General features: G+C 47.5%; 2 protein-coding genes across 2 annotated transcripts; one reads left to right on the top strand and one right to left on the bottom strand.

The window, feature by feature from the left end:
• The first annotated feature begins 709 nt into the window (after nucleotides 1-709).
• On the top strand, nucleotides 710-9,728 carry PSMC3IP (PSMC3 interacting protein). The gene is made up of 8 exons (XM_083408025.1): nucleotides 710-916; nucleotides 3,014-3,129; nucleotides 4,043-4,132; nucleotides 4,765-4,876; nucleotides 5,067-5,212; nucleotides 5,798-5,851; nucleotides 9,043-9,102; nucleotides 9,283-9,728. The coding sequence occupies exons 1-8, from the start codon at nucleotides 880-882 to the stop codon at nucleotides 9,337-9,339; spliced, it is 672 nt and encodes a 223-aa protein (XP_083264151.1). The 5' UTR covers nucleotides 710-879; the 3' UTR covers nucleotides 9,340-9,728.
• Nucleotides 9,729-10,502: 774 nt separating this feature from the next.
• MLX (MAX dimerization protein MLX) lies at nucleotides 10,503-18,131 on the bottom strand. The gene is made up of 8 exons (XM_083408005.1): nucleotides 18,025-18,131; nucleotides 16,317-16,353; nucleotides 15,154-15,243; nucleotides 14,482-14,588; nucleotides 14,180-14,279; nucleotides 13,726-13,825; nucleotides 13,286-13,487; nucleotides 10,503-11,569 (listed from the first exon to the last, which is right to left on the bottom strand). The coding sequence occupies exons 1-8, from the start codon at nucleotides 18,070-18,072 to the stop codon at nucleotides 11,513-11,515; spliced, it is 741 nt and encodes a 246-aa protein (XP_083264131.1). The 5' UTR covers nucleotides 18,073-18,131; the 3' UTR covers nucleotides 10,503-11,512.
• Between the last annotated feature and the right edge of the window lie 886 nt (nucleotides 18,132-19,017).

Here is a 19,017-nt window from a genome sequence, read left to right on the forward strand (position 1 = left end):
TGTTTGGTTCTGCTAACCCACACAAAACGGGTATATTTATTTATTTTAAAAGCCTTTCAAAACAACTTCATTTTTTTGAAATCTAAGCAGTACTTACACTATGAACAATATTAAAAACTATTCATTATAACAAAAGTGCAGGCGATGAATCAATAGAACGGTATGACAACATCAAAGTAAATAAAACAGATTCAGGGGGTTCACACGCATTAATCAGGGCCCAATATTACAGGTCAGGAAAAGGTTTAACAAAATGCCATCTGCAACGAGTAAGGTGGCAGGTTTTGGAATAAGTCTTGGCCGCACTTGCAATCTGACTACCGCAAAGTGTACTGGTTAATAAAGGGTTTTTTTAAAAAATAAAAAACAACCCTTCAAATGCCTTTCTCCTCGCCTTGCCATCGATCAAATGGTTACTTTCGTGCAAGTTAGAATAATATTCCCAATGCTGCCAGAATTTATTAAAGTCTACAGGAATCAGTGCAGCCCAGCCTTGTAAATCATTTTAAACTCCTTTTGAAATGGTAGCATCAACTCCCTGAAGAGCCTGAACTTCCTTGTCTCCGTGGCTGCCCTTTTGCGAGCAGGCGGGTTTCCCGATTCCTTGCCGAGGCCACCAGCTGCATCTCCCCCGCAAAAACTGCATTTCTCCTTGTTTAGCCCGGAAGCCAGACCGTGCTTATCCCTCTACCATTATAGCTCTGTGTTTTCCAGGGCGCCCTTCCTCTCCTGACCCGAACGCGCTCCCGGAAGCCTGGCAGGGCCTATCCACCCACAGATCTAGCTCTATGGTTTCCACTGCGCCCGCCTTCCCGCCCTCTTAGCGGCAAGCTTCCGCTTCCGGGTTTTTCCGGTCGGGGGGTCTCCGCCGTGGCCAGGATGAGCGGAGCAGGGAAAACCCGGGAGGGAGCTGCAGGTAAGGCAGTGCGGGCGGGGAGAACGTGTGGGGTCGAGGGGAAGGCGGAGGGGGTGGAGAGAATGAGCGCGAGCGTGCGTGCGCGTCGCCGCCTCTAGGCCGCGGCTCGGGCCTTCCCTCCGGTCCTTGGCGTTGCTAGGCAACGGCCGGGCCTCTCGCCGCAGGCCTCCCTCGCCCGCGTAGTCCGGATCCGGGCCTCTTCTGGCAGTGTGTCCGGAGACCTGTTACCTGCTTCTTGCCTTCCTTCAGGCGCCAATTCTCCCGTTTTCTGGAAGGCCGCAGAGGCTGCGTGGCGATTACTATCGCTATTATTATTACTATTATTATTATTATTCATTTCATTTCTATACCGTCCTTAATCTGAGGGCCGCAGGGCGCCTTACCAACTAATAATAATGATAAGTAAATAAATAAAACAACAACAACAAAGGAAATCGAAATACATAACAAAGGAACAAAAGCAAACCCATAACACCCTCCTTTAATCAGCCAAAGGGCTGGTTATGAGGAGGAGGTTGTGAGACCTCCGGGTATAGGGCGGTATATAAATTCAATAAACGAATAAACAGGGACATTTTCACCCGGCGCCTAAAGATGTACGATGAGGACGTCCGGCAAGCCTACCCAGAGAGAGTGTCCCGCAAAAGGGGAGCTGCCGCTGAAAAGGCCCCGTTCTCATGTTGCCACTCTCCTTATCTCTCAAGGAAGGGGGTTGCACAGAGAAGGGCCTCAGATGGTGATCATAAAAATAATTTTTTAAAAATTATTATTTGTACCCCACCCATCTGGCTGGGTTTCCCCAGCCATTCTGGGCGGCTTCCACAAAGACCAAAAATACACTAAGATGTCACACATTAAAAACTTCCCTGAACCGGGGTGCCTTAAGATGTCTTCTGAATGTCAGGTAGTTGTTTATCTCTTTGACATCTGATGGGAGGGCATTCCACAGGGCGGGCACCACCGCCAAGAAGGCCCTCTGCCTGGTTCCCTGTAGCTTTGCTTCTCACAATGAGGGAACCGCCAGAAGGCCCTCAGCGTCCGGGCAGAACGATGGGGGTGGAGACGCTCCTTCAGGTATACTGATCATCGCAGGATCTGGGTCTGTTCATGTGATGCTGGAGCAGGCCCTTGAGATGGGCTGAACCAAGAATGGAAGCCCTCGGTCCTCTCTCTGTGTGCTTATTATTAGTTGGGGGCAACCCAAAGCAACTTGCCAACAAAGAAACAGAAAAACTCACATTGACACATTAAAACCGGGGGAGGGGGGAGAATGCATCAATACATGCTTGTTAACCGCCACTTTTTCTTCCTATATGAACATGGCCCATACTAAGGATCCCTACTATTCTTTCCCACTACAGTTCTTCCCAAGTTCCTGTCATCAGCAATAGAAAGGCCTGCACTCTTGATGGAATTGCCTTAAATTTTGCCTTCTCTCCCCATCCCCATGCTCCTCTTTCTTTAATAATAAAGAATCTTATGATTATCTAGCAGCCTCTAGGCTAATCTAGCCCCTGCAAAGAGAGCAGACTAGTCCCTGTATTGGAAAACTTTTGCCTAATAATAATAATAATAATAATAATAATAATTTATTATTTATACCCCGCCCATCTGGCTGAGTTTCCCCAGCCACTCTGGGCGGCTCCCAATCAAGTGTTAAAAACAGTACAGCGTTAAATATTAAAAACCTCCCTGAACAAGGCTGCCTTAATAGGCCTTCTGAATGTCAGGTAGTTGTTTATCTCTTTGACATCTGATGGGAGGGCGTTCCACAGGGCGGGCGCCACTACCGAGAAGGCCCTCGGCGCTGGATCTCAGTGTCCGGGCTGAATGATGGGGGTGGAGACGCTCCTTCAGGTATACAGGACCGAGGCTGTTTAGGGCTTTAAAGGTCAGCACCAACACTGTGAATCGTGCTCAGAAACGTACTGGGAGCCAATGCAGATCTCTCAGAACCGGTGTTATGTGGTCCCGGTGGCCACTCCCAGTCACCGGTCTAGCTGCCGCATTCTGGATTAATTGCAGTTTCCGGGTCACCTTCAAAGGTAGCCCCACGTAGAGCGCATTGATTCACACCGCTGCTTTCTGTTTCCAAAGGAGCTGGAGAAGGTGCAGCTGCCATCCTGCTTCGTTACCTCCAGGAGCAGAACCGGCCTCACAGTGCTCAGGATGCTTTTGGCAACTTACAACGAGAGCATGGCCTGGGCAAGACGGTGAGAGAAGATCTTAGAGGTGAAGGTGTGGGGGCTGTATCATCCACCATTAGTGCAAAATAGATATGTACAACATCTTTCAAAAGCTAAGGTATACACTCTGTATACCTTTCAAAGGCCCCCCGTTATACAGTGGTACCTCAGGTTACATACGCTTCAGGTTACATATGCTTCAGGTTACACACTCCGCTAACCCAGAAATAGTGCTTCAGGTTAAGAACTTTGCTTCAGGATGAGAACAGAAATTGTGCTCCGGCGGCGCAGCAGCAGTGGGAGGTCCTATTAGCTAAAGTGGTGCTTCAGGCAAAAACAGTTTCAGGTCAAGTACGGACCTCAGGAACGAATTAAGTACTTATCAGAGGTACCACTGTATTGGGTATTCCTAGTTTGATATTGTCTTGATTTTAAGCAAATCTGACAAATATTTTGTACTTCACAATGCTGCACATTGAGTGGTAACTGACTGAAAGATATATACTTGTTTCTCTATACAAGTTATAAATTCAGCTAAGCTTTGCTTACAGCAGCAGTTTCTCATCATATTATATACAGTGTAGTGACATTGCAGCATGGGAGGCTGGCTGTAAAAAATCTCACACTGTGCTTCCTAGGATATTGGGCTCTACAGCTCTTCCCACTTTCACAGCTTACTGATTTTTTCCTGGCTACTAGTAGATAGTGATGTGAGTTGCCAAGTACTGTATCACGCTGGACTTTAGAATTCATGTTTAGTAAGTCTCCTTCGATGTGCAAGTATCTTGTGGGAAGGAGAGTCCTCAAAGTTTTAATTTTCAGTTTTTGTTGCTTGACAAATATACTTAGATGCACATACAGAAGATCAGTCTGTCCACTTCACAGATATCTTGTGAATATTATTTTTTTTCTCAGTCCATTCCTTCTCTTGTTTCTTTAGGCCGTAGTGAAGGCACTAGAACAGTTGGCTCAACAAGGGAAGATCAAAGAGAAAGTGTACGGAAAGCAAAAAATTTATTTTCCAGATCAGGTAAGGGAAATGCCTTTCAAGTTCCATGGGAAGTAAATATTTGCTCACACCAGTAACTGAAGCAAACTACAGTGGTGCCCCGCAAGACGAATGCCTCGCAAGACGGAAAACCCGCTAGACGAAAGGGTTTTCCGTTTTGGAGGTGCTTCGCAAAACGAATTTGCTATGGGCTTGCTTCGCAAGACGAAAATGTCTTGCGATTCCTGGGGTTTCCCCCCCCTCCCCCCCTTTTTCCCAAGCCCCTAAGCCGCTTAACAGCTGTTCGCTAAGCCGCTTAACAGCTGATCTAAGCCGCTTATCAGCAGATCTAAGCCGCTAATAGCCTTTTAGCAGCTAATCCGCTAATCCCTTAAGCCTTTAATAGCCGCTAATAGCGCTAATCCGCTAATGGGCTTGCTTCGCAAGACAAAAAAACCCGCAAGACGAAGAGACTCACGGAACGGATTCTTTTCGTCTTGCGAGGCACCACTGTATTAAAAAGGTTTTCAATGACAACTGTGTAGGAAACTCAAATTCCATGAGTGAAATGTAATTGCCGGACAGGCAAGTAGAGTTTGTGACAGGGTAGCAATTTTATCATCTGTTCCATTGGTCTTATTATCCTAATAACCCTCCCGTCTTTGGTCCTGCAGGATCGCTTTGGTAGTGTGAATGACTCAGAGCTCAAAGGCCTGGACAATGAGATTTCGGAACTGTCTTGCAAAGTACAGACCCTCCAACAGAACTGTCGCCATATGGAGTCAGGTGTGTTCAGGCAGGTTCAGTCCGTCTGCTGTGCTAGCCTTTGCTGAGTGAGTGCATGTGCGATTGAGCACTTGAACAGTATGGAGCCTTTGTGAAATGTTTGTATCTGAGCCATAGTACACAGAATGCCTAGAGTCCTTCCCACTGACCGATGCCATCTCAGATGTTGTAACTAGCAATTCCATTCCAGAACTGAAAGAACTGAAGGGCTCTATGACAACCCCAGAGATGGTTAAGGAGATTGAAGAGTTAAAAAAAGATTGTGCCAATTATACAGAGAAACTGGAGCGAATTAAATCTGCTGCCAATCATGTGACTCCCGAGGAGAAAGAAAAGGTAATGGAGCTGCCAATGGAGAGGCCAATAGTGGAGGCTGGCAAGGTCCAGACAGGTATAGTTCTTTCTGGGTGCCCTGCCAATCTCTGCCAGCCATACGCAGGGCCCCTAGCGCTGCTGAATTTTCAGCTAGCCTCAAAGGATGGGAGAACTCCAAAATGCATACTGTCATTTATTTATTTATTTATTGCTCTTCCTGGGATCTGGGCAGTCCCAGCATTCATCCTGTACCTAGAGCATTCAAATGGGGATAAATGTTGATTTGTCTGGAGTTGTCTGGCATTTAATCAAATCAAGGCAACCAGTGAGCACATGTTCTCAGGAACCTTTTAGCTGCGGGGCTTGTTTAGAATTTCACCAAAGCAATGTTTGTACTATGGGTGTCCTTACTCACAAGGTGAACAGTCCCCTCTGTAAAAGCACAGCTGCCTGCCATTTCTGGGATTCCTTCCCACACAGAAAGCTTGTGCACACACCGTCCAACACAATTGTTGTGGCTTTGGTTCTCACATCATAGCCGGCTGCGTTACTGGCCATACTGTTGGGGACTGAGTGTAAGAATTGCTTTCCTTTTGCTTGTTGCAGGTGTACAATGAAAAGAAGTTGTATTGCAGGGAATGGCGTCGCCGGAAGAGAATGGTAAGGCAACTTGTCCTTCATATAGGATGAAAAGAATAAGTGGTGCGCACAGCACCAAGGGCAATTTTAAAAATACTATTGTTGAGATCAGAGGTACTAAAGGTAAAGGTACCCCTGCCCGTACAGGCCAGTCTTGACAGACTCTAGGGTTGTGCGCCCATCTCACTCAAAGAGGCCGGGGGCCAGCGCTGTCCGGAGACACTTCCGGGTCACGTGGCCAGCGTGACATCACTGCTCTGGCGAGCCAGAGCCGCACACGAAAACGCCGTTTACCTTCCCGCTAGTAAGCGATCCCTATTTATCTACTTGCACCCGAGAGTGCTTTCGAACTGCTAGGTTGGCAGGCGCTGGGACCGGACAGCGGGAACGCACCCCGCCGCGGGGATCCAAACCGCCGACCTTTCGATCGGCAAGCCCTAGGCACTGAGGCTTTAACCCACAGCGCCACCCGCGTCCTACCCCTCCCCTACCCCTCCCCTAACACCCCGTACATGTCATGTTGAAGTAGTGTGCCCACCTTTGGTCACCACCATTTACTTACCTTACTTTACTTTACTTTACTTTACTTTACTTTACTTTACTTTACTTTACTTTACTTTACTTACCTGTGGCTCTTAGAAGATGTCAGCGTGCGACAGTGGCCACATGCCAGGAATGGCTTCACTGGCTGGCTAAAACAGGCGAGAGTGATCAATTGGTCTCAAACCCTCTGTGAGTTAGGGACCTCCCCTGCCTGAAAAGACAGGTTCCAGCGGATTGAGCGGACAAAACCAATACAGTGGACGCTCGGGTTACGAACGTGATCTGTGCGGGAGGCCCGTTCACAACCTGCAGTCTGTGCACGCACGGGTTGTGATTCAGTGCTTCTGCGCACATGCAAAGCACAATTTAGTGGTTTTGTGCATGCGCGAGCACTGAAACCCGGAAGTAACCCATTCTGGTACTTCCGGGTTCGGCGCGGTGCGCAACCCGAAAACACACAACCTGAAACGTCTGTAACCCGAGGCATGACTGTAGTGCGTTCAACGGTCAAGAAGGTGTTTTCTGCACGTGCTGCAGAGAGACGTGAGGGGCAGATGGGGCTCATCCACCTGTAAAGGTAGCCCACCTAGGAGAAGGAAAGCTCTGATCCTAAACCTTCTGCCTTGCAAGGTATCTCCAGGAGAAGAAAATGCTAAATAGCAAACCCCACACAAATCCAGAGTGGAGTCCCTAAGACGGTTGGACGCCACCTTGTACGCCTCCAGTGTGGTGTAGTGGTTAAGAGCAGTAGTCTCGTAATCTGGGGAACCAGGTTCGATTCCCCGCTCCTCCACATGCAGCTGCTGGGTGACCTTGGGCCAGTCACACTTCTCTGAAGTCTCTCAGCCCCACTCACCTCACAGAGTGTTTGTTGTGGGGGAGGAAGGGAAAGGAGATTGTTAGCCCCTTTGAGACTCCTTAAAGGGAGTGAAAGGCGGGATATCAAATCCAAACTCTTCTTCTTCTTCCTCCTCCTTCCTGCAACTCCTGCAGCCAAGCTGGTGCTGAATGTGATGCTCTGTTTTCTTTCGGACCACATCAGCAAGGTCGAGAGGGGGATCTTGTCATCTGGGCTGCCCATGAGCCCGGGTTACTTTGGTGCCGCTGATGCGGAAGTTTCACTTCATCCGCATAGGTGCACTCCATTTTCCCTCTCTTGAGAGGTGGATGCCAACAATTGTTTGGTTCTGTAACTTCATCCATCCAGATGTGCATAGAAAATGCTATACACATGTGATAGGTGCTACGCAAGTCTAGAGAAACAAAAAAAAAGCAAGGCCCTACAATGTTCAAATGCAGATCCACTTTGTTGCCCAGTTTAATCGGGTTGCAAGTTAGGAGGGAGAAGTTTCTAGATGCCCTTTCCAGAGATCGGAACCCCAGAAGTAATGAGAGATGTCTCTTAATTGAAAGATTTCATCAGTTCCTCCTTTGTAAGTTTGCCTGTTTGGTTCTGTTTCTTGGTCCTGATGAGTTCAATGGGATTGCAGGCTGAACATTCTCAAAAATTCTAGCTCATTATGTTTGATGTTCCTGGGATTGTGCTTTCTGTTGAACGCTTGCTAATCTGTGGTGGGAGCTATGAGGGGCTGTGGTTTGCATGTCGTTTTGCACCATGTCTTCCTTGCCGAGGATCATGCCCACACACATGAATAGTTATTTGCTTATGAAAACTATTTTCTTGTTTGTTTCCTTATAACTCCTTTGAGGTTTGTAGCTGAGCACTATACCAGACAGTCCAAGTGGCTCTTTTGTATTTTGAGCTAAATCTTAATTCTAGCTTTAGTCACTGTAGTCTGCTGAACAAAACAACAGGTTCTGGTTTTTAAAAAGAGAATGCCGAGGAATTTCTAGTTTCAAGATGGATATGAGGTTTAGACCTTCTGTATTTCTCATTGGCTCAGCATTATAATACTAAGCTAAACCATGATCCTGCAAGTGTGCTGATGCACGTTTAGAAAATCACAACTGATTTGATCCTTCCCTGCTCCTTCCAGGAGCAAAACCATTGTTTGGATCAGCATTACTTCTGAATCTGGTCTCCAGAATGGTAAGTCAGGATCATACCTAGAGATGGGAAGGCCTAGAAAACCCCCAGAAAAATTGGGGAAACAGTTCAATATAGTTTGAATATTTCACACACCTTTTTTTCATTATTTCTAGAAAAAACCGGGGGGCGGGACTGCCCCCCCCCATTTTTTCCGGTTTTTTTCCAGGCCTTCCCATCATAGCTGTCAACTTTCAGATTTCAAAATAAGGGATCAGCAGCCTCACCTGTCCTGGGGACAGTCTACAGGATATCTAACAATCTGGGATAGCAGCGGGGAACGGTGCTGGAATAAGGGAATTTCCCGCAAAAAAAAGGGAAGGTTGACAGCTTTGCTTCCCATCTCTAATCATACCAGACTGTTGTATTCTGCACTACTAAGTACTCTGAGGAGGGTGTTCTTCAAGAGGTTGAGAAATACGGAATAGCTTGCTGCCATTGTTCCTCCCAGCTACAACCTGTAAACTTAGCCGTGGCTCCTGAAATATTTAGGCTCATCCCTTTTTTTGGTCATTTTTGTCTGTACCATCAAGAGGGCTTGTTTCTGTCTACCAGCACTGTGGTATAATTCTGTCTTGGTTGAAGGGCCAAGTAGCCAACTGTGTGCTTTGACTCTCAACAGGCAACAGAGCTCCTTGACGCGATCCTGGAAGGCTACCCCAAAAGCAAGAAGCAATTCTTTGTGAGTACAAACCCAACCCATCTGCCACTGAATGACATGGCCTCATAAGAGTGGGTTGAGCAGGCTTTTCTCGGCGAGCCTCCATAATGCATTAGTCCAACTGCTGCACAGAGGTGGGATATAGGATGCTTCTGTTTTCCTGCCCCGCATCTTAAGGAGTCTGTGTTGTCCTTTGTGCAGGAGGAAGTTGGCATTGAGACAGATGAAGATTTCAATGTTACTTTACCCACCGTCTGAACCCAAGGGCTTCCCTGTTTTATGAAACTGTCACCTACTTAGCACTCAAGTTTCAGTCCTACATATTCCACACATTGCTGTATATTTTTGAAACTACGTTTGCGTTGAATGGAGATAAGCAGACCCTGCCTACTGCACTATTATTTCTTAGTTCTGGCACCTCTCCCCTGGCATGTCAGGCTAATTGCCGTTTTGTTCTTAAAGCTGTTAGTCTCACTACACAGGACTGCTGATAAGCACTTGAGAAAATGGTCTGGGGGTGGGGTGCGGGACACAAAATAAAATACTTGAATTAACTCTAAAGGCTGTATCGTTTTTCTCTGTTTGTAACCAGCCTGCATTCTGTATAGATGGTGTGTTGTGCATATTAAACCCACCCAGCTCCTTTGCGTTCTGCGTTTAATGCTTCTTCTGTCTGCTTTGGGGAACTTGTGTTTTGTCTAGACTATTTATGCGTTGGGAAGGGTGGCTGAATATATATTTAAAAACTGGCTTAGCCATAGACATATGTGGTTGACATACCTCAGGAAGGTTCCTTTGAGATTTTAACCATAGAAATATTTTTTGCAGAGCAGCATTTCTTTGTTTGTTTAAAACAGAGATTGTCCGTGGGCCGGGCTGGCACAGCACGACGCCAGAAATTGCATCTGCACATGTCTGCAGCGCTGGAAATCGCTTCTGTGCATGCCCAGACGCCGAAAACCACGCCTATGCAGAAGCTATTTTGGGCATCTGGGCATGTGCAGAAGCGATTTCTGGTATCTGCATGTGTGCAGGTGCGATTTCCGGCACCGCTTGCGAGTCCCCGTGCTGCGCAAGTTTAGCGCAGCGTGGGGGGGATTCACCGAGCGGGCAGCGTGGCTCAGGGGCCAGTAAAATGGTCTTCGTGGGCCGGATCCGGCCCATGGGCCGCACGTTGCCATCCCCTGACTTAAAAGGCTGGTGTGTTTTTAGCCTAAGATAGCCTGACTTGTGCAAGTAACACTTGGGGGTCTAGATGTTCGCTCCATCTCTCAATGAGAAGAGAAAAATGCTGGAATAACTTCAGTGCTGGAACCATCAAGGTATTCAGAGATGGATGTGTCAGTGTGTTGGAGAAGCCGGTTTCTAAAATTTAGCTTTGGCTATGCGTGGCTGAAAACAAACAGGCAAGCACACTCCAGTCATTCAAACACTTAGCAAAATTTATTAGAATTGCTTGTCATGATATAAAAAAATAGTTTTCATTTTCACAAGTGAGGTCTGTCTAAGCGAGTCCTTATCCACCAGCCAGCAGCAGATCTAGAAAGTGGTGCTTATAAAAGGACAGGGGACCCCTCCTTCTTTGTAGCTACAGAACAGAAAGCAGAAGCTGCAGAGGAGGGTTGGCTTAGGCTCACTTTTGCTGCATTTTTAGAAACTGGGGGGGCTCCGAGGGGCTGAAAAGGCTTCCCCTGCCATGAAAGCCTTGCCAGCCTCTCTCAATCTGTGGTACTGAAGGCAAACGGTATTGTGACCCGGTCACACAATTACAGAAGCTGGAATTGGAGAGCAAGGCTTCAGTGTTAGCATGGCTTATTGCCCTTCTGCACGGCAAGCAGAATACATCATGTATGCAAAACACACCCATTTATTGCATAACTTGTTCAGGTCACAGCCCTTAGTAGCCCAAACTAAATGCTGGGCTAAGGCATCTGGGTGTGTAAATTGGGTGTCTGAATAAAACAACAGAGAGGGGGCTCTGTTTTAAAGTGTCCACACCAAGTTAATGCCACTTAGACCAAAGCCTTATGTGTACTGAGAATTTAAGAGCGTCTGCTCTTGATTTGAGGTGAAGCGAAGGCTGGAAGAGAGCTTGAGTCCCGGTACTTGCGTACCCTTAGGGAAGGAACTTTGCTCACAATCAAATCCTAGGACTGTGCGTTGCAGATGGGTTTTTATCAGACAAGCTAGGTCAACATGAAGAACACATCAGGGCCGAGGCTTGAAAGAGCGAGACCGCAGCGACTGATCCTCATGAACAGACAGCTAATTTCTTTCCTGCTCACATAAGGAGGCCGAGAGAAGGGTTTCAGAGGTCAATACAATCAATAGCCCTCCAAAAAAAGCTTGAAGAGGAAGTATGGGCAGGAATAGCCTCTTGGCTACAGAGCGCCAGGCTACAACACACCCCTCCTGGGGTGCCCAGGTGTGGTCAGTAGAGCTGGCTCTTCAGTTGTTGCAGGACGCCAATCACAATGTCCCGTAGGGTCTAGGAGGGGAAAGTCCATAAGAATTCGTAAGAAGCTGGTTCAGGTTAAAGGGTATTCTTTAGTAGGGCTGGGAAGACAGGGGAAACTAGCCTGGATGGGATTAAACCAGAACCTTTAGTTTTCAGGCTCCTGACCCATGGGAATCATCAACCTCTTAACAGGGGGACACCACAGTCTTGCACCTTACCTTAAGGACCACCTGAGACTAATCATAATAATAATTCATTGTTTATAACCCACCCATCTGCCTGGGTTTCCCCTCATGTCCCTGTTGAATCGCTGAGACCTACTGGAGGAATGCCATTAACTGTCTCTCAAGTGAATGAGGACTATCGGTATCTATGAAAAATTCAGCATGGCTGATCCAACAGTGTGGAATGCCCTCGCGATGGAGATCAGCCAAGAAACATCACATCTTATTTTTAGACGACATCCTTGGGTGGCTGGATTTTATGTGATTGGCAAGTTCCTTCTGATTTTAGTTTGCTGTATGTAGCTTAGACGTTTTCTATATGAGTTAGCAGTATATAAATCTTTTTATAAGCAAATACTACACAACAGTTGGAGGAGGAGCCATTTGTCAAGTTCCTTAGGATCATCCTGCGTAAAGTGCTGGTAATCAAAGCCTGATGTGGATCCTGAGGATCTGAGGTGGGGCAGGGGAACGCTTGATAAAGTTGAGCAGTTTATCAGCATTGAGCAAATATGGACGAGACTTCTAGTAATGGGAGGGGAGATCTTCTATGAATACATATCTGCCTTCACATCTCGACTCCCTTCCAAAAAACTGTGCAAGTTAAAACACTCAGATCTTACTGTTCAAACTAAATTGTGAATTTACCTAGGTAAATGTTAATGTGGGTGCAGAACTGAGATGTTCTGGTCACAGAATTCTGCAGTAGGCAGTAAAGCCAAGGCCAAAATCAGCAGGCGTGGGACATCTTAGGAGCCAAGTGGAACTTGTGCCCATTGGGACACAACTGTACCACTTCCGCAGCACTTTGTCATCTCACTGCTGGGGACCAGGCTAGTATGAGCTACTCTTGACAGTCTTGAGTCTCAGAGCTGCATTTATTCAGTTTCCAGATATGCAGCTGAAACCACTTGGGCACTAAATGAACCAGTTATCAGACACCGGGAGAGGAGAGGCAGATGGACTGGGAGCTGCCATAGCTGGGGACACTGAGGTCCACGAGGTCAGAGACCCGTTGTCTCCTGAGTCAGAATGGGGCAGAGCATGCTATAGTCTGGCCAGCAGCCCTCATCTTTTAGAGTCCGGTGATGAACAAGCAGCTCCCATATAGGCTGAAAGCGTTATTCATACTTTTCTAGGCCATTTTTTTCTGATTTTGCTCCTGCATGCTAGTGGAAGGGGTTAACCCTTTGCTCCCTGCTCTAGTGCCCTGCTGACTTGGGAGTATTTGCATAATTAAGGTACTGGGGAAGATAAGGAAACCATTTCTCTCCTATCAGGAGTTCAATCTACCCAGTTCCAGCTGTACAAAGAGACGAACGCCATAGGCTACTGAGTGGTACTTAGCAACAGCAGGAGGAGTTAAGGAAATCCATCTCATGACCCCTTGATCGATTCAATTTCCACCTGCTTGCCTCTGAGCAGGAGGCAGCACGGACTCCAAAGAGGTTAGCATGAGCAAAACAAGCACGTCTTTGCTGCACGAAACGGCTAGCCACATGCTCTCAAACTGCGGAATTACCTGTGGCTTGCAGTGCTCTTCTATCCAGCTGAAGACACATGCCGAGAGCTCCTGAAAGCTTGTCACGGAAATGGAGGCGTTGAAGGACTGGAACAAGGAATCCATGATACCCTGGAAAACGTTGAACTTCACCTGGTCGGAGACCTGGTTCTTCCCTTCATTAGGATTGTCCTGGTGAGCTTTGACAATCTGTTCGTAGTTTCTGAAATGCAGAAATGTGGGCTTAGGAGAAGCAGATTGAGCTGGAAAGGCATGGAGGGCTTATCTGAACTCAGGGATGTTTGATAGCAGTTGTTGCAGCTAACAGCTCAAAAGAAACAGGATAGAATGGACTGCTCACAATTAAGGAGTTCACTTCCGTCCCTTATAAATATTGTGGGAACGGCTGCTACTGAAGCATGCTGTCTTAATGTCATGTGTACATTAACAGAGGGTCTTACATTTTCATGATTTTCAAGGCCATTACATCTTTCCGGAGCGTGGAGACTTCTTCTTCCTGCTTTTTCTTTTCCTTGTGCAAGAACTGGATATAGTCAATGGCTGAGGAGCAAAGACACCAGCGGGTTAGAACGCAACCACAGAGGGGCTTCTCAAAACATAACCAGAACCTGTGGACTATTCTGCCCTGTTAACTCAGGAAAGTTGCAGTCTCTCTCTCCCCCTAGGAGGAAGACAAGCAAGCTAGGCTCCCTTTAGGCACTAGTGCTAGTTAAGACAAATCTATTCAGAGTTTCATAATCTGAAAAGGAGAGTGAGCGAGCAGACGATGAAACTGGTTTCAAGACTAGTGGGAGCTTGCAAGAAATAAGACAAAAAATAGTAAGAAATAAGATGCACAATGCAAATGGAAGGAAGACCGAAAGCCAAACACACCCAAGCAGTTCCTCAACTCACTTTTCTGCAACACAATTGCCTTGCTTAACTTCCCTGAGCCTATGGAGAAATCCTGCTGCTGGCAGGTAGGTACAATCGACTGCAAATCGTCGTAGCCTTTCTGTAGGAGAGAGGGAGAGCGGTGTTAAAACTTACAAAGCAAGGCTGTCCCCTCCCAAATGATTAGCTAAGTCAGCACACCTCCAGCCGCCATTTCTTTTCTCGGCTGCTGCAGGGGAGGGGCAGTGCAAACTTGCTATACCAGGGGGGGCAGAAAGGGGCGTCGAGCATGTATGGATGTGTAGGTCACCCCACTTTCTGACCTTGATGGCATCCCTCCGCTTCTGCTCAGCCTGTGTGTGGGCGCGGCGGCGGCGGTCCTTGTAGATTTCTTTGTAGGCTTCCTGCTGGTAGTCGGAGTCTTCATCATCTGCAGCAGGAAAACAGGCCTTGTCAGCTAAGGGGCAAAGCAGCAGGAAGGGGCCTAAGGGAAGCGGGGGAGGGCGCCCGGCAGCTTCCTCACCGCAAGATTTCATCAGGCTCAAGTTGCGACGAGAAAACTGCACGGTCTATTGGAAGAATCGCCATTTGTAGGCTGTGAAAGCGCAAGCCAGCCTCGGGTCCCTTTTCTGGGAATTAAAAGGGAATACACCCCTGGCTAGGGGGCTTCCTTTTCTCTGCATTTTCACACTTCCATGGGCCAATGAGAAGGAGAGATGGGACCTTAACACCTTTCAAAAAAGCCAGGGATTAGCCGAGAATTTGGCGATGTCAAACTAGGAGTGCAGTTTCCAAAAGTCATCACCAACCAATGGTGAACCTGATGTCCCATTTGGTAGTCCTTTAATACCTCTCTTCTTCCCTTCCATGGCACTCCCTTCAATTGGAATACTTAAGACACTGCCTCCCAGAATAATGCAGGTGAGAGGCTCTGTTCACTTCACAGTTGGGAGACGAGTGACTGTTCCATTGACAGAGAAGCCAGTGGGCTGTACCTGTGTTGGGTACTGAAGAGGCACTGGTGGAGCCGATGCTGTTTGCTCTTGACACAATGCTCCCTTTCCTCCTGCTTTCCACAAAGAGTGCTGAAAGAGAAACACCACCAAAGTAGACCTGACGAGAGTGCATCCTCCACATAATTTTACTCCTTAATACCCTCTATCCACCCTACTGCGTTTGCAGTTGGGGGGATAAAAGAGTTCGGGTCCTCCCTCTTTGATGGCACACTTTTATGTGAAGCAGGGATTCACTGGTTGCAATTGGGCAACCGGGAGCTAAGCTACATTAACTGAATGCAGTGGTGTGATCCGTCATACATATCTCTGGTAAGTGTATATATGGCACAAAGGGCCCACAAACGAGGTCACCATAACTGCCTGCCTCCCTCGCAATTGTCCCTTCATGCTTCCAGCTCAAAGATGAGGCATCGTCCCTCTCCCACGCTAAGAATATGGGGCACACAGATTCATACAACCCTTCCGTTCCCAGCTGAACGCTTCCAAAGGGACAACACGGGAGACCTTGCCCTTCCCAAATCCCGTGTGTGTCTGAGGAGGGGAGGGGAAGAGTCAGTGGCAACCACAAACTATGGCTAGCCAAAATTGGTGGATCCAAAGCCCAGCTGAAATGTGTAGGCCCAAAACACAAATCCACCAAGGAAGGGAATAAAGGTAAAGGTAAAGGTACCCCTGCCCGTACGGGCCAGTCTTGACAGACTCTAGGTTGTGCGCCCATCTCACTCAAGAGGCCGGGGGCCAGCGCTGTCCGGAGACACTTCCGGGTCATGTGGCCAGCGTGACATCGCTGCTCTGGCGAGCCAGAGCCGCACACAGAAACACTGTTTACCTTCCCGCTAGTAAGCGGTCCCTATTTATCTACTTGCACCCGGGAGTGCTTTCGAACTGCTAGGTTGGCAGGCGCTGGGACCGAACAACGGGAGCGCACCCCGCCGCGGGGATTGGAACCGCCGACCTTTCGATCGGCAAGCCCTAGGCGCTGAGGCTTTTACCCCCAGCGCCACCCGCGTCCCCTAAGGAAGGGACTAGCTCCTGTTAAAACACAAGGGCCCAGGGAGAAGCAGGGGAAGCAGCTAAGGATATTTAGCAAGACGATAAGCAATCCAAGAAGTCATGAGAAAGAGGGGCTACCAAACACTTACCAGGATCCAGCCCGTTGTCGCTAAACGTCGAGTCAACCTGGTTTGTTGTGCCACAAGAAGAGAGAGGGGTGGAAATAAGACAACTGTTCCTTTACACACATGCCAATGTCTTACTTGAACTGTGGCTGTTTCTTAAGCATTCTTAAACATCTCTAAAACTGATACCTCTGTGCTGAGTGCACAAAGAGGGGTGTTCAACAAATACGCTGTTATCTCATGTCAAGTAAAACTAAAACAAAATCATTCCATTGACCCCCATTAAAACATTTTTTAAAAACCTAATTACTCTCTGTGTTGAAAGATCAAAGTGAGAATGCAGGAAGTCAACCTCCTGAAAGGTTGCTTTTGCCCTCATATATTTTATAGCACTAAAGGAAGGAAACTCAAAGTTATATATTGCAGCCTCTGGATACGAGACAAGCAATATTCCTCCCTACCTTCTGGGAGAGGGTAGCTTTGGGAACTAGAATATCCAGCAGCAGGGCCTAAGCTCTCTTGGAGAGATGGACCAGTAAACAACACTAGGTGGGATGGCTCAGTGGTCTAAGGCAGAGTTCCTGAAACAGGAGCCTCACAATTTCAGGCCTTTTGGAGCAGAGGTCTCAGTGCTGAGCTCTCCCCATTCCTCTTTCATTCTGGCCCACTTGCAACGCAGCGGAAAACGAGCAATGGGCACTATAATCTTTTCCAGCTATTTTCCTATGCACTTAGCAGCTCAAATACACACAAACATTCAACAAGGTCTCCCCTTACTGCAGCCTTTCCCAACCTTGGGTCGTCGTCCCCCACCAAGGCTGTTGGACTACAGCTCCCATCATTCCTGACAGCTGGTCCTGCTAGTTAGGGATGATGGGAGTTGTAGTCCAACTTCTAGGAACCCACAGCTGGGAAAGGCTCCATCACCGTGAGCGCAGAGGGAGGGTCAGTTCAGGCTGTCAAAGGGGCACGAGGAGTCTTGAAAGCCCAGAATGCCAATCCCATAGCTGTCAACTTTTCCCTTTTCGTGCGAGGAATCATATTCGGAATAATAATAATAATAATAATAATAAATTTTATTTATACCCCACCCTCCCCAGCCAAGACTGGGCTCAGGTCAGCTTACAACCAATAATAAAAACAAGTTGATTAAAATACAATTTAAAAACAATATTAAAATACAACATTAAAACATTAGAAAGCAGCCTCTTCACAGGAGAAAGGAAAAAGAAAGAGGGACAGGGAATCAAACTTGGAATAAGTGAATTTCCCTTAAAAAGGGGGGGGGGGGACGTTGACAGCTATGCAATCCCGGGAGAACCAACTGCTGCTTTTTTTTAAAGTCTCCTTGGCATCTTTTAATGCAATTAGGAGGGGTTGTTTATCAGCTCCATTAAGCCACGTTTAAACTAAGCCCAGATTTCAGCTGATTTCGTAACGAGAGATATCCGCCCCAGAGGCGATCAAGCAAGCGCCTTTCTTCCCACTTCTCCCTATTCACTGACCTGGGGTTGTTTTTTTTAGTTATATACACTGAAAAGGCCCCAGGCCTGCTTCCCAGTGGGGAAGGGGCATTCTTCACATGCTCAGAGACACTGTCTTCAGCGTCTCGCGGGTTCCGAGCTGAGCAGGCGACCGGGACCCACCCGCCCCGTCCCTTAGACCTGCCCCATGGCTTGAGCCTCGGTCCCCACTCGCTCGCCTTGCCCTTCCTTCCCCCGGTCCCACTCACTCTGGCCGTCCAGGAGCTCTCCGGAGAAACGCTCGGCGGCTCCGCCATCTTTCCAGACCCTCCCCCCCCCCTCCGCCCCCGGGTCTGGAACAGCGTCACGCGTCATGCCGTGACGTCGCCCAATCAGGGCTGCGGGAGGGCAGTTCTTGGAAGGGAGTGCGCTCGGATGACCCGGGGAAAGATTACACATACACACACTCAGAGGCCCTGCCGTATTCCTTCCATCTGCACCGCAGACTTCATCATCATCAATAAATTTATTGCACTAGCCAAAGGCCACGACAGATCCCTACAATCGTTTTAAAATGTAATGCACACACACATACACATACCTTTATCATCATCATCAATAAATTTATTGCACTAGCCAAAGGCCGTGACAGATCCCTGCAATCATTTTAAAATGTAAGGCACATACACATACCTTCATCATCATCATCATCATCATCATCAATAAATTTATTGCACTAGTCAAAGGCCGTGACAGATCCCTGCAATCATTTTAAAATGTAAGGCACACACACATACGCATACCTTCATCATCATCATCATCAATAAATTTATTGCACTAGTCAAAGGCCGTGTCAGATCCCTGCAATCATTTTAAAATGTAAGGCACACACACATACACATACCTTCATCATCATCATCATCATCAATAAATTTATTGCACTAGCCAAAGGCCACGACAGATCCCTGCAATCATTTTAAAATGTAAGGCACACACACATACGCATTCCTTCATCATCATCATCATCATCATCAATAAATTTATTGCACTAGCCAAAGGCCACAACAGATCCCTGCAATCATTTAAAAATGTAATTCAAGCAGCTGCTAATAAAAAACAAATGACCATGCACTGCGAGATCATCGATAGCAGGGATACCACTAGCTGAGTTGCAGTTGCAATATCATTGTTGTTGTTGTTTAGTCGTTTAGTCGTGTCCGACTCTTCGTGACCCCATGGACCAGAGCACGCCAGGCACTTCT

Source organism: Podarcis tiliguerta (assembly GCF_965153285.1).
Source record: "Podarcis tiliguerta genome assembly, chromosome: 13".
In the NCBI taxonomy this organism is placed as follows: domain Eukaryota; kingdom Metazoa; phylum Chordata; class Lepidosauria; order Squamata; family Lacertidae; genus Podarcis; species Podarcis tiliguerta.